Source organism: Chrysemys picta, chromosome 10 (genome assembly GCF_011386835.1).
Source record: "Chrysemys picta bellii isolate R12L10 chromosome 10, ASM1138683v2, whole genome shotgun sequence".
Lineage (NCBI taxonomy): Eukaryota > Metazoa > Chordata > Testudines > Emydidae > Chrysemys > Chrysemys picta.
Genome location: NC_088800.1, coordinates 33,926,290 through 33,941,931, shown reverse-complemented (window position 1 = coordinate 33,941,931; position 15,642 = coordinate 33,926,290). Strand labels below are relative to the sequence as shown.

At 41.7% G+C, this 15,642-nt stretch overlaps 1 protein-coding gene across 8 annotated transcripts in view; it reads right to left on the bottom strand.

Annotated features, from left to right (window-relative positions):
- TLN2 (talin 2) overlaps positions 1-15,642 on the bottom strand; it is a 378,548-nt gene that overhangs the window by 54,574 nt on the left and 308,332 nt on the right. For all 8 annotated transcript variants that reach the window (XM_065558354.1, XM_065558350.1, XM_065558353.1 and 5 more), the window contains 6 exons: positions 14,533-14,634; positions 12,250-12,369; positions 9,109-9,255; positions 8,167-8,333; positions 4,503-4,686; positions 2,154-2,279 (listed from right to left, as the gene is read on the bottom strand). In XM_065558354.1, the coding sequence (XP_065414426.1) occupies positions 2,154-2,279; positions 4,503-4,686; positions 8,167-8,333; positions 9,109-9,255; positions 12,250-12,369; positions 14,533-14,634 (846 nt within the window). The remainder of the gene's footprint in view (positions 1-2,153; positions 2,280-4,502; positions 4,687-8,166; positions 8,334-9,108; positions 9,256-12,249; positions 12,370-14,532; positions 14,635-15,642) is intronic.

Below are 15,642 nucleotides of genomic sequence, written 5' to 3'. Positions count from 1 at the left end.
TCACAACTCGCCCATGCCTGGGCACAAACCTTTTTCAACACCAGTGTCTCTGGGTTTTAGCCCTTTTACCTCTCTAAGCTTCCTCTGAGGACACTTGCCTGTGAGTATCAGGTGAACCTGGTTCCTTTTCCTAACTATTTCGAGGGCCCTGCAGATCTCTTGCAAACTGACCGATTGACTATGCCTCTGATTTCTGGGTTTGAAAGACCACAAAACTTCACTTAACCAAAATAAACAAAACAAATGTCCCAATAGCACTCAGTACCCTTCTATTTTGTGCTCCCACAGGGAAAGCATGATCTTACAAGGGCCTGGCAGTGCTTCCATTCCTGACCCGTGTCTAGTTCACAACCCCCCCAGGATCCTGTTCTCTCTCTTCTCAGGACCCAAGTGACCACTTGTCAGATTCAAACCCCCAAAGTTCCAAACAGGCAGTCTGGGTGGAACGCCTCTCCAGAAGTCCTAGGATCTGTGTCTCTGGGCACTCCTTGGCATGTCTTTATGCAATAACATACCTCATCATACAATTTTGATTAACAGTACTTATGCTATAACATCACCTATCATACAATTTCAAGTTAACAGAATCCCTTCTCCACATCTGGTATGAATTGCCTACAGAAAGATTAAAAGTCAACAGGTTTCTAACATATAGAAACTAGTACCCTCTCCTTTGCCTCCATTACTGCACACATGCAAAACTATAACCTCAAAAAATCTTGTCAGAGACCAGGCACGTTATTTACTAATTCATGAAATGCCACTATTACGTTCTCTTGGCACAGTTTGTAAAACTACAATTAAACACACAACTGCCATCATCAATTGAAAAGAAGTCAACCATCTTTCAGGAAATCAACCCAAACCTTGATTTAACGACTTCCCCCTCAGGCAAAAGGCTGAGTCAATACTGTAGCTAGCCTTGCCTTATGCCCTGATGGTCAAACACTGGTTCCAACATACAGAATAAGCAAGTTCCAAAGTTAAGGGCACATCTTCCCTCCAGCCTGTAGATGTACAAATGCTCTTAGGACAGCACTTAAGCCCATCTCAGATCTTCAGATGGAACACAAGGAGGAAGGTAAGCTTTCAGATAACCAGGACTCAAATCACATTGAGCTCTGTAAAGCAAAGGGAACCAGCTAAGCAAGCAGACACTGTTCTGTAGTAGCTGAACTTTGCATGGTCTTTGATGAGTGCCCCCTCGCAGAGCGCATTGCAGTAATCCAATCTGAGGCATCGATCACTGCAGGTCCACATTTGATGGGAAAGGGCAAAATCTCTTTGCCAAGCAAATGCGTAAAAGTCACTTTGATTACCCGATCATCTGGAAGCAGATCCAATACTGCTCAAATTTCAACATCTCAAAGCACTTTACAAACATTAAGCCCCAAGAGCCCTGTGATGCAAATTTCACAAAAATCTCAGATGTGGGAAAACTGAAGCACAGAGAGGTGACACAATAAAACAGTGGCAGAAGCTGTCCAAATCCTGTGCTCTGACCAATAGACACTTCCGTTTAGACGCATGGCCTGGGAGAAATGCAATCAAAGTACACTACATTTTATAGAAAGCCTGTCTGAGATCTTCAGACCACTTTCTAAAAGTTGAAAGGTCCAAGTCAGGATCTTAGCAGCTGGATGCTTATACTGTGGACTTCTCATTACTTGTTCATTATCCTTGCTATAGGATTCAAGTACACATTTTTATAGGGTAAACTTTTAGTCTCGTAGCCCGAATATACCAGGAACCTCCCTCCTCCCTCCAGACACATCTGCTTGCAGAGTGACAGAGGTGCCTGTCAGAAGGAATACAACTCTTTAACTAGCTGTGGTGAGATGACTAAGAAAACTGATATTATGTTTACGGGCACTGACATGAACGATACTATCCAGCTTTCCACCAATCATAAACCGTCTAGTTTAAGTTAGTAGGATACAGATGAAACAGAAGGAAAATGAGAGACTGAAGTGAACCAGAATTCACTGGCACCAGTCTTTAAAATTCTAGCAACGAAGTGATGCTAGCTATTTCTTTAAATAAACATCAAAGCAAACAGCAAGGAATAAGCAAAGGAATGTTTTCAACTTTCGTAACAGAAGCTGAGATAAGCTCTAAACTTCTCTAAAAGGGAGAGATATCGCACTACCTACCTTAGCTGCACCTTTGAGCTGGTACATGGATGGATCATCTGCTGGTTTGCTAGCAGCTCCTTTTGTAGCACCAATGAGATCAGAAAGGGCCTTAGCAACATCCTTAATAGCATTGATCAGTACAACCTACAAGAATGAGAAATTTGGATGTGAAGTTAGTGCAATCACATCTCACCTCAGCCCAGAGATGGAAGATTTGGGCAGGATGTACATTGAAGGGATCTGCTAAGCACAGAGCAAGTGTTAAGAGAGAAAAAGACACTGTATGCACAAATGCTAAAAAACAACATCTAGTTTCCTGCATAAGCTAAAGCTGTGTTTATCTGTACAGTATTTTATACAATGTTCAGAACCCAGTTCAGCTACTATCTCCTGCAATTAAATGGTTCTCTAAAGCAGGATTTCTCTCTTTCCCATCGTATCCCAAAGAGGGGCTTATTCACCTCAGTGTTCTGTTCGGCATGGGAATAGAATGGGAGCAGTTAAACTAGGTACGAACTTACAGCTTGATCCTCCCTTGGAGAATGACCCCATTTACTGTGACGTCAGCTACTATTCTGACAGACGTAAGCAGATCAAACGTACTTGGTATGCCCTGGACATAAGGGAAACACTCCATTTCAGGGAAAAGGAAGTTTTATATAGCCTAGTCTCCTAAGAGCCCCTAAGGAACTAAATGATGAATGACTTGCCTGAGGTTAGAGTCAGCAGCAGTCAAATTCAAGTAAATTGCCTCCCAAACCAAGTACAAGGGAAATAAAGTCTTATGCCCCTCCCCATGAGCACAATTATTTCCAAGAAACATCAGAATAACTCTCTCCCCCAAAATCCTTTCCCCCATCTGCTATGTGGTCAGATACCTTTAACCTTTTACTTTGGTTTAGTGATATCAGCACAATTCTACCCTTTTTCAAAGTGATAACATGCCTGGAAAATGGGACAGCTCCGGAAAAAAAAAAGATACGTGGATCTATTACTTCTCAGTAATGGATAGGAAATAAAAAGTTTAGCACTGCCTCAGTTCAGCCTGTTTGCAGTTTATTACAATCTATGGCCAAGTTAGAATCTTCACTTTCTTGTGAAAGCTTACTCAAGCTTTGGTAACTCAGAACCTCTTTGATTATCAAGGAGGAAAAGACAAGACCCTAAGCCCTAATGTAGATTGGTACAGCGCTCACTTCTCTCTCTGTCTGTGTTACACAACAATGGACACGGACACACACACACACACACTTCATGCTTCTGTGGCTTCAGCAGCCTGAGTAAAATGAGCTTTTAACTTATATGGAAAAGTTACATTTTGTATCTTGGTACCTTGTGCAGAAGGTATTGAAAATGTATGTACCTTCAGACACATACTATACTTAAAACTATAATTTGAACTTCTTCCTCCACCCTCCACTATGGATTATCACACCACGTATACAAGTGGTACAAATAAATAATTGCTAGTGCTGTGTGGTTTTTACTGGCAAACCAGTATTGTCAGTCTTTACTTGAAGACAAAGCCAGGAAGTGTAATAAATACTTAAAATTCCCCAGTGTTGCTAGTTTGAAATATGAAGTTATCAAAAAATTGCTGCTGAAGCAAACATTTTCAGTTTCGAAAATATTCTCCCACAGAGGAATGCTCTGGAAGTTGACACTGGAACAAAGATCATATGTGAGGTCAAAGAGGAGAGTGAGATACACATTTTTTCCAGTGCCTCAAACAAACAGACATTTTCAAATTAATTTACTAACACAGACACATCTACAGTGCACACAGCAGCCCACATTTCACCAGGATTCAATGTTTAATTGAATCTACTTTGATGAATTAAATGACTTAAAAGAGAGTAAAATAATCCAGACATATCTGTGAAGTTCTAGCATACAGTTCACACCATACAAACAACAACAGGTGTTTAGCTTGGTCTTAAACTCAATGAAAAGCTTTCTAGCAGTGAATTCAATTAAATTATGGGATAGTCTCCCAAGGGAAGCTCCATGATGAGCCATTTAAAAACGAAGAATTGGAGAATATTCTTGCAAAAAAACATTCTAAAACTGGTGGGGGAGGGATCTGACACCCTATACCAAGTCTTGTCCATTTTTGCAGTATTATTTTTCAAAGAGGGAGGTGCCTGATTCAACCGCAAATCATGCAAGAGAGGCAGTGCAAGGTTTGTGCTATTTGTGGGTAAAATTTTCATAAGTGCCTAACTGACTTGGAAGCCTCAGTTCCACTGATAGAAACTTTAAAAAAAAATTACACTGTACCTCCAGAGTTCTCCCTTCTGTGATATTCTCCATGTCTTTAAATACTAAAAACATTCGTCTATTTTCTGCTCCCGCAGCCCCTCATACCTGTGTTTCAGGGTCATCTGATCCCAGGCTGGCTGCTCCCAGTTTTACCACCTCTGCTAGTTGTGTGATGGTGGTAGCCGATGACTGAGCTGCTTGGGCTAGTTTATCCTGACTTGAGGCGGCCCCAGACACAAGCAATTTTGTATCTTCAACTAAAGCTTTTGCTGTTTTCAGGATATTTTCCCTGGGAAAAAAGGGAAGCAGGAGAGGGGAAAGAGAGAAGAGGAAAAAAAAACAGAACAGCTATTCAAAATTGTCCTGACTAACAGAGAAAGTGCTACGTAGACAAAGGGCTCTATGTAGGTCAGCATACCAGTGTCTACTAGTGCTAATCCTAGCGACAACGCCAAAGTCAGGTTGCAATTCTCAGAACAGATGCATTACGTTTCAGGTTGTCAACACACCAGACTCAGGATGACTCAATGAAATGACTTCCTCTTGAAAGGAAATGAGAGATGGGAATAGGGAGAGGGAGGGAGCACTGGGTCCTAATGTGGAGAGATTAAGCCAAGCCATGCTGTAACTACCAGTTGTCAAACCTCCACCAGCACGTTCTATAGAAAAGAAAATAATGATTTGTGGGGGAGGATGGGAAAGGGAGAAGCTGCAGAAAACATGACTGATATCTTCCCCCCCCCCCCCCCCCATTAACTCTTCAGGCAGACAAATTTAAAAAATTTCAACCTCTGCCCCCATATTCAGGGGAAAGAACAGACCATCCAGTCAACTATGGTGAGTACTGAACTTCAGAAAAAAGGTTAGAAAACAAAAGTGAAGGGTTGAGAGCTGCCAGACCCACAGCCCTTATGCTTTACTGAACATAAAAAGAGTAAGCCTAGAAATAAACAAAACCTGCACAAAACCCAGCAACTGGAATTCTCAGGATTGCTAGATATAGTGGAGGGAAAAACTTGTAACTTCTTTAAACAAGGATTTTAAAGTGTGATGTTAGCATATTAGCCAATGCATGGTAACACACATTAAAAATCTGGTCTAGACAAGGCACACGGCAATGTGTAGGGTTACCATACGTCCTCTTTTTCCCGGACATGTCCAGCTTTTCGGCACTCAAACCCCCGTCCGGGGGGAACTGCCAAAAAGCCGAACACGTCCGGGAAAATGGCGGCTCTGCTCCTCCCCTGACTCTTCGGCTCTGTTTAAGAGCCGGGCTGCCCGAGCGCTACCGGCTTCGGGCAGCCCCCTTGCCTCCGGACCCCAGCCACCTGCCGAGCACTTCCCCTCCCGGGCTCCGGCGGTGCAGGGTCTGGAGGCATGGGGGCTGCCCGAAGCCGGTAGCGCTGGGGCAGCCCGGCTCTTAAACAGAGCCGAAGAGACAGGGGAGGAGCAGAGCCTCCGGCCGCGGCGGCTCTGCTCCTCCCCGACTCTGTTTAAGAGCCGGGCTGCCCGAGCGCTACCGGCTTCGGGCAGCCCCCATGCCTCCGGACCCTGCGCCGCCGGAGCCCGGGAGGGGAAATGCCCGGCTGGGGGCGCAGGGTCCAGAGGCAAGGGGGCTGCCTGAAGCCCAAGCGCTACCGGCTTCACGGTTTGCCGGGCAGCCTCCAGACCCTGCGCCCCCGGCTGGGCGCTTCCCATCCCGGGCTCCAGCTGCGCTGGGGAAGCACTGGCTGGGGGCGCAGGGTCTGGGGGCTGCCCGGCAAACCGTGAAGCCGGTAGTGCTGAGGCAGCCCTTTCCTCGTGGCTGGGAGTGGGAGGAGGGGGCGGAGTTAGGGCGGGGGGTGGGGTGGGGGTGGAGTTGGGGTGGGGCTGGGCTGGGGGGGTGGGGAAATGAGCGGGGCCAGGGCCCGTGGAGGGTCCTCTTTTTTAATTTGCTGGATATGGTAACCCTAGCAATGTGCAACTGGTTGAGTTTAAGTACAGGCTCTCTCCTAGGATTTATCTTGACCAGTTTAGCGTAGAATTCAAGGCAAACACATGCTAACATCACACCTTTAAACTCCAGTTTAAACAAGGCCTGTTGTAAGATAACTCATGAGAGCATACTAGTTGGAAAGTATGTTTCTTTTTATAGAAATGGGGCAATCTTCAATTATGTTGGAAGTGCACAGTATTAAATCCATATATTCAGAATTTGAAAAAATCTGCTCTTACATAGCAGCTGTTTCATGCATACTCTCTTACTCCAATTACTCATTTAGGTAGAAGGAAATCAAAATGATTATCCACCTTTACTGAAAAAAGATCAATTGCTGCACTTCCCACAGCAATTAAAGATTATAAAATACAGACACAATGCAAAAAGCAGGTAATACCTTTTGAATGCAAAGAGACAGTAGACAGCAGTTTGGGTTTTTGCTTTAAAGAAAGTTTTAATTAGAATTGAATTATGTTTTATAATGCAATATATAAAACATACTGAGGTTTTAACTCCCTGAACTCTGTTTGAGCTCTTTGCTTATTTGTCTCCTTCCCAAACAAGACTGCTATTTTTAACAGCAAAAGTAAGTTTTGAGGTACAATATTAAGATGTACTGTAAGGAGGAGAAACTGTCCAACCAAGTGTACATGGACACCACACTGTTGCTTTGTTCCCCACACCCCAACCTGTGTTAATATATACACACTTTGCATATTCCATTTAAGCCTCTGCATAAAGGCTTTAGCCATTCCCTTAGCAAATGGTCTGAAAGGACATACACAATCTCTAGACATCCCTTCAAAGAAGTGATAGGTTAGGTAACAAAATAAGGAACGTGCTAATCATCACTGCTCAGCCTTTGTGTCTTTTTTTGCATTCCAATCTTGCATTTCAATGTTCAGCTCTTTAAAGCAGGACCTTGTCTTCACACTTGTCACACAGCATTTAACAAACTTATTATTTGATGATAAAAATGAACTCTAACTCTTACTGTATAAAGCTGCAATAATTTGGGCTGCATTGCACTTTTCATACTCCCAAAGCCACTGGCACTGTACTGAGTTAAATGCTGGCAGTGTAGGCCAATTGTGCTGTTAGGCAACAGCTCAGTCTTGACCATTAGAATCAGGTTTTTAATATGAGGAGAATAATGGCCTGGATGCTGCAAATCTCTCATCCTATTTCAGACACTATCAGAAGGAAACCTGTGTCATCATCTCACCAAATGACAGAATGACTGATACTCCAGCATCTCTTCCATTAATAATCTCCAACATCAGCAGTGGGCAAGTGCATTTAGTAACCCACGAAGAAAAAGCCATAAAGTCAAATACAAGTCTTGCAAAAAACATCGGAAAACTATTTCTCTTTGAATGCATGGACAGTTAATTTTTCATATAGGATCACAGTGTAACAATCAGTAAGAATGAAATATAGAAATGGATTTATTAAATAATTTGGATAAAACTGATCTTTGAGGTTTTCTTTTGAAACAGTTGAGAAATTATCCAGCTATAACTTAAAATTTCCTCTCCCACATAAATGGTCAAAATGAAATTTGCTTTTACTATACAGGCTACTTTATCCAGCTTTTGAAGTGCTGACCCCAACCCTTTTCTATTTCTCTCTTGCTCCTCTGCTCATCTGGCTTCATTATTAGGGGTTTGAAAAGGCAGGAAAACTGCATCTCCACTCCCTCTGTTTGCCATTAGCAGGACATTTATCTATTGCCCCCTGCCCCCCTTCTTGCAGCCAGCCCCCTCCACCAGCTTTTTCGGTATCACTGACCTGTGATCCGCAAATGATTCATTGTTCTCAGCATTAAGGGTTCCAGCTGTAGCAAACATGATAGTTGTGTCCAGATCTGCAATTATCCCCGACACAGCACTGGCTGCAGTGATACAAGCCTGAGTACCTTTGTTTCCTGCTTGAAGGGCAGACAGAACTAAGGAAACCTGGAAACAGGAAAATAAAAAAGAGGGTCACATTAAAACAAAGCATAATGAACTGATTTCTGAGTTAAACTAACTCCTGTGATGAGAATCAACAGGTGCAATTCATTTTGTGATCTCATTTCACAATCTACGATAAACCTCTCCCTTTCCCTTCCCTTGCCTGCTCTATCTGCACATTAGCAGGTTTGATTAGTTTTTCCATAGAAGGAAGCCTGCTATTGGCATTTGTCTTTCACAGTAGGAAAAGGCTGTCTCCTGATCAAGCAGGATACACAATAAATGAACGGATCACGGAGGCCTTAACTGCATCTGCTCTGCATATAAATAATGACACTCTGCAATCAATAGTGTAACCACTCATCTTCCATAATATCTAAATGAAAGGAAAAACTTCCCCCAGCTACAATAAATAAGAATTCCAATTATCCTACAGTACTCTGCACAGGCAATAAAGGAGGTTGGTGCATTTATTTCAGTGTCACAATTACTTTTCAGCCATCTATGGTGCTGCCCAGTAACGTGATCACAAGGATGACTGAAGCTCTTGGCAACTCAACTTTGTCATGAAGCTTGTTTAAAAGACAAATCGGTGCTGTCCCACACTACACAGCTCTTCTAACTGACAACTGTTAAATCAAGACTGGATTTTTTTTTTTACAAGATCTGCTCTATGAATTATTTGGGGGAAAGTCTATGACTTGTGTTATGCAAGAGGTCAGACTAGATGATCCCAACGATCCCTTTTGAGTCTATGAAACAACAAGGGACATCTTACCTTTTCAGTGACAGCACGAGCACATTCTATCAACTCCCTCTTGGTGTAGCTGTCCGTAGGGCAAATCTGTAGAGCTCCAGCTTTCTGTACTAGAAAGATACATCCATGACCAAGATCCTGTACCCGAGTCCTGATCTGGAACCCTATCTAGATAGGCAACAAATTATGGGGAAGAGGAGACAGGAGACACAGAAGGTGCTTAGAATGTTGAGGCTTTGTATAAATGGAAACATTGTAAAACTCACACAATTTTTGTTGCAAATACTTGCCCACCAGTACAGTTCCTGCAAAGATCAGAAATAAGGGCCAGATTCTGACATCCCTTACTCATGCTAAGTAGCATCTTAATCCACACGTGATCCCCTCAACTTCAATGGGACTACTCATGAAGGAGGAATACTATTTTACCTGAGTTAAGGGATCAGAATCTGGACATGTCTTATATGATTAGCATAGGGAATTTACCCAAGTCTAATTTAGGTATTTCTAAAAGATAGTAGAAACAACACAAAAATGTGTACATCTCCGTGCTGTAATATTTCATTGCCCAAGGTATAAAGCAAAAATGAACTGCTTGTTCTCAGGGTGAGCTGACCTCAAGGCATACAGGCTCCTCCTCCACTCTGATCAAACTAGGTTGAGGAGTATGTAAGCTTAGTTCTGAGTACCTCAATTTCATTCACAGATGAATCTAGCACAAGTTCTTGGATATTCATTTATTCTCCAATACTTAGCACATCCCTATAAAATAGCCAAACCTATACATACCTCTAAATGCATCACTATTTCAGATTTACTATTAATCTTGAAATGGAGTTGAGCAGTGTGGTCTGAGAAATACGAACCAATGCTAGTTTTAGTACTGCTACATACCTTTACATATAATTGTGTTTGTATTTTGGTTAATACGTAAGTAGGAATTGCAGCTATTAGTTTCAATAATGAAATTATTTCTACTTAAAGCTGACGTTAATGTGCACTATTTTCATAAATGAATGTTCATTATGTCTAACAGTACCCATGATTAATAGAAGCCATTGACTTAGCTATTCAGCACCAAGAATATTTAAAAAAACTCAAGTGAACTGTCAGTGGGGAGGTGTAATAAATAAGTCAAAAGCTGTTTGAAGGTCTTTTGTCTTGATAATCTGATACTGTAACTGGCCAATGGAGCTAAACACCAACAGTCTAAGAATCAATAGGGAAAAAGCAGTCATCTTCACTGATTCAAAGATTTTTAATCATGCCTTGAGTACCATACACATGATGGAGAAAGAGGACAACGACCATTCCCTTCCTCTGATTATCTCTCTGAATCTCCCTCTCAGGGCAGTATGGTATATGTCAGCGGTTCTCAAACAGTGGGTTGGGACCCCATTTTAATGGGGTTGCCAGGGCTGGCTTAGACTTGCTGGAGCCTGGGGCCAAAGCTGAAGCCTGAGCCCCGCCACCCAGGGCCGAAGACAAAGCCAGAGAGCTTCAGCTCTGGGCGGCAGGGCTCAAGTTACAGGCCCCCTGCCTGTGGCTGAAGCCGTTGGGCTTCGGCTTTGGTCCCCCGGCCTGGGACGACACAGCTTGCGCTTTGGCCTCCCCACCCGGGATAGTGGGGCTCAGGCTTTGGTCTTCCCTCCTGGGGTCCTGTATTAATTTTTGTTGTCAGAAAAAGGGTCGCAGTGCAATGAAGTTTGAGAACCCCTGGTATATGTGAAACAGTTTGAGGAGAGGAGAAAAAAAGTATATTTATGTGATTCATCAAATCATGAGACAGTGGGAAATGATCTGTAGTGAATAACTAGAGAAATGTCTCCAATTTTCTGTTTCCAGGTTGCCTGCAAGCAGTTGGAAACTTTCCAGTTATTCTGAAGAACAGTTCTTGTCTGTGGAGTGTTGCAAGCAATTTGTTTCAAATATCTGATGACTGACGTTGAGTTGTTGTTCATGCTTGATTGGATGTTTCTGTCCTCTGACTTGGTGAGCAACTCCTATAATTTGGCTTGTGATGTGAACATGCACACTTTTAGAAATTAAAAGCTTACTTTTTTGGCCTCTAATATTTGCTAATTTGTAACATTCCTAACAGAAAACTAGTGCCCGAGACATTTCACAAAAAGTGAGATAAAAAGGGATAAGAACGGTAGAAACAAACTTGTTTAAAAACTTAAATATTAATAGAAAATGTTTTGCTGTATTCTGCAGCTCTTCATTCACATACACTTTGCATGAGCAATGCTGCAACAGAATGGATGTTACAGCCTACATGTATATATACATACACAGTATTGTGCCAGGCTGTGTCTGTATTGTAAATAAATATCTAACTACAGATGTTTTTCACAAGTGGTCATATACCACAGTAGTGAAAGTGGTGCAAAATGGGTAGATTAGATAGCCTACGTAAGATATATAGGGACTGTAATGGCAAACAGTGGCTGACTTATGATTCAACTGTGATGAAAACGAAGATGGCAATATTTTGGACTTTATGCCAAGAAGATGGAATGTAAACATTTTCTACTAGTTCCCCCTTCCCTTCAGAAAAAATAATAGCATTAAAGCTTTTATCTAGTTGTGTGTGCGGTATGCTTGAATCCATTCTTTTTAAAAGGTACTGATAGAGCGCTAAGACAGATAGGCCCAAACATGAAATCTGTGGAAGAGAGAGAGGTTTGAGTACAGATCTCCAGATCTGAAACCATGGAATAGGGCCTATAATGCAATGTTAGGCCTAGGTGGAATCCTTCTGAAAACCCCACCCCATGTGTCTTACTACCTAATATTTCCAGTGTCAACGGGATAGAGACTGTCTTCCTACATGTTGGACAAACAGATGGTTGACAAGACTGAAGTACAGTAAACAGAATTTTCCTGTCTGGGAAAATATTTACTGTATTAATTTTAAATGATCTCAGAAATGTTTCAGAGAAAACACCCCTACTACCAGAAGGTTGTAACCCTATTTTTTATTTGACTGCACAAGAGAAGACTCAAACTTGGGGATAACTGCAGCTGCATTATAGCAACTGGGTGGCCTACTGTCTTTGGTTATCGTACCCCATTTCCCCCCCTATTTTAAAGTGCAAGAGAATACTTAATGTTGACACCACTGTGCATTCAGAGTTTAGAGGTCTAAAAACTGCAGACCTCCTCTGGTTCAGCTGTAGCTGCTGCCATTCGGCCCTGGAGAGCCAAATGCCCATAGTCATTGGTCATTTGTGATGCAAGTCCTCCCAACTCCTCCGGGTTAGTAACCGACTTAGTCATCTGAAAAAAGAAAACAAGCAATAAAACAATGACAGGCATAAAACCAGCTTGTTAATACTCCACACTGCCTAGAAGCACACAAGTATGTTTTTGCAGCACCGGTGATAGGGTACCTGTTGCTGTCTTAGCAATTCAGTTTCCAGCTAGAATTCTATGAGCCGAAAAGACAAGCAAACATGCTTTATTAGAACCACAGTAACTAGGCACCCACAGAACACAAAGTAACTGAGGTGCAGTTAGAAATGGAAATTCACTCCTCAGTACAGTAGATGACTGCAGAAGTACTCAATACTCTCAGCTTTAGTAGGTGAATTTGGGGAGGAGAAGAAAGGGGAGAAGAGTGCTTCACACTGCACAACAGCGGCCCCCTCCATTTGGCACTGATGGGCTAAGCAACTCACTCTCTTCTAGACCCTCCTCAGCCCCACTGATGGTCACCATGATGTGGAATGGAAAGATCTTAAGTGGATCCTAAGACTCTCAGAACATGCAAGACCTCTGGGGCAAGAAGGAAATGGCTGGAAATGTACAAAACGAAGAGTTTCTGATTTGGGAGCACAAAAAGTGAAACTTTTCCTGGAATATTTGCCAACTCTGTGAAGGTGACATTGTTCCATTTCTGCTTGAGAAAACAGGTGAAACGAGTGACATTCCAGCCTTTGGATAAAATCATAAACTGGACTTAGACAAATTCCTAATGTGCATGGAGAAGGGCTAACTGCAATCTGTTGAAATGACAACTCACTACAGTACCTGCAAAGATTCTCTCTCTCTCTTTTTTTTTTGGCAAAACCAATTTTTTTTTTTTTTTTGCACAGCAATGTAGAGGTTTTTTTTGGTAGCATGCAATAATATTATCCTTATATTTAAAAAAGGCAGAGTATTCTTTACTAATGGATTAATACAGTTTATTATATTAACCATTAGTATGAATCAAGAAAGGACCTAATTAGCCAAAGATCCCGCCCCACTTCATTTTATGCCCAAGTGAATCACATCACCAGGAATTCTGTGAGAGAAAACAAGGATTTGACCATTGCTCATTTCATGAATTTAACGATTGTCTTGCAAGGTTTGATCTCAATTAAGGGATAAAGTTAAAGAATAATTAAATATCACACCCCAAAGGGCTAATGTAGGTCAGCAAGAAACTTATGCTAGGACAAGATTCCAATGATTTGAAGGGTTGATTAAAGCAGTTTCAACACATACCTTCATTTGTTTCTCACAAAAAGTAAGCCTCATGAGACGTACTTGACATCACATTCCACTAATATATACATCTCAAGCCAAAGAAGCCGTTAACACAGACTTCCAAATTCGATGGCTTTTCCCATTACAGTAGGAGGAATATAGCCACTCAATTTTTAAATTGTAAAACTGGCTAGACAAGTCTGTTTTAAACCAGCTGTGGTGTGTTAACAGACTGCTTCACAATCAAATTAATGAAATGAATTGGTTGGTCTTAGTTCAGCCTCTAATGGAAAGAAATCCTCCGCCATAAAATGTTCTGGTACAGTCAAACCATTGTTTCAAGGCAGGTTCAAGTAACAGACCAGCTCAAGTATTATTCTCTTGATGGGAGTATAAATCATATCAACGTCTACAACAGTCTAAATCAGCTAGGCCCAAGACAGATCAATAATGACACGGTGGACAGAGTTTTGTACTACTGCTATTCCTAATGTCATTCTCTCCCCAGTAATCAGCATAACTTCCTTTTTGCTTCACTTCATTTGTTCCTGAACGCTATATTTCTACCCCATTCCCTCCACCCTCTTCCTCATGGAGGCATCTCTTTTGGTTACTGTCAAGTTCCAGCACATGCCTCCTAAGGTGTTCTCTCCTGTTTTCACAGCTTGTTCTTTTGGGCAGCAAGGTAAAGAGAACAGCATATATTCTTTAAAGCCCCGTACTTTGAGTTGAGAGAGATCGCACTCCTGTCCATCATACAATCAAGTTCCAATGAAGAAGTCCAGGAAATGGTGTCAACACCCTTATTTTGCCTACCCTCAAAACAGATCAACTGGAAATCAATGTCACAAAGAAAAGGCTCCAGTCGGAATTGGTTCAGATTAACACTGTACAGCGGTTTGAATTTCTTACACATACTCTATAGTTGTTACCCAGCTATTTTATAGAACACTTGCTAGTTTCTCTTACCATTTCCTGTGCTGTTACAGCAATGGCTTTAGAATATTTCACTACCGTAGTTTGATAATCAACAAATGTTCCCTTTGGATCTGGAGGTGTGCCCTCATCCAGCTGTGGAGAGAGGGGAAAACATGAAAGCAATGACAGGCACGAAGGACTCACATATTACTAAACTTTTCAGTCTAGTACTGCAATTGCACAACACAAAGTTAAATACAAAATGAGCTCAAATGTACAGTAAAGCTTCATAGCTTACATCACTAATTTCATGTCATTTGTATAGAATATGCAGTTTAGTGCCCACATATTTAGCAAGTCCTGACTTTCTTCCCAAGTTCACTTTTTCTTTTTTTTTTTCTTTCAGTTTCCCTGACCTGCAGCCCATTAGATCTAAAAATGAATGTACAATGATCACAAGACAGATCTTTCACCCGATTAGTCGCTATAACATTCCTTTAGGCCATGCCATAAAACGTTCCATTCTGCATACCACTCAGCCACCAAAATGCCAGAGACTGAGTAAAATTAAACATGAAGCCTAGTATAAATAAGATTGTTTAAATTTTTTTTTTTAGCAAGAGATGATGGAAAATGTATTTGCTTAATAAGCTAAACTTCCCCTACCTTCCTTTTGAGACTAGCATACTCCCAGTTTACTAGTTATGTTTTTCTCAGCGAGACTTGCTAATTATCTTAGGTAAAGACTCTTCAGACGTGGCTTCCTCCACTGTGTTCCTCAAGTTCATCTTATTTTCCCCGCCATTAACTAAAACCAGACTAACTTGTTTTAGAAGACAACATGACAGAAAATATTGCCCAGGATTTATAGGACTACTATATGCATTTTTGCCACAAAAGGTAGTACCCTAGACAAGACAATAAAGATTACAGTTTTGAGACACTCCCCTTCAAGGGAAGATAATTGCTAACCCATCCTTCTGATTTCTCTTCCTAGAAAGCCCCACATACTTGGTTGCTATGCAACAGCTTTCAACTTGTTATTCTGTGTTAAAATTGGCAAACTCCTCTACATATGGATATGCAACCAGAGCGTCATTCAAGAAAAATTGGGGGGAAAAGGGGAGGGAGATGTTTTAGCACAAAGAACATTATATGGGA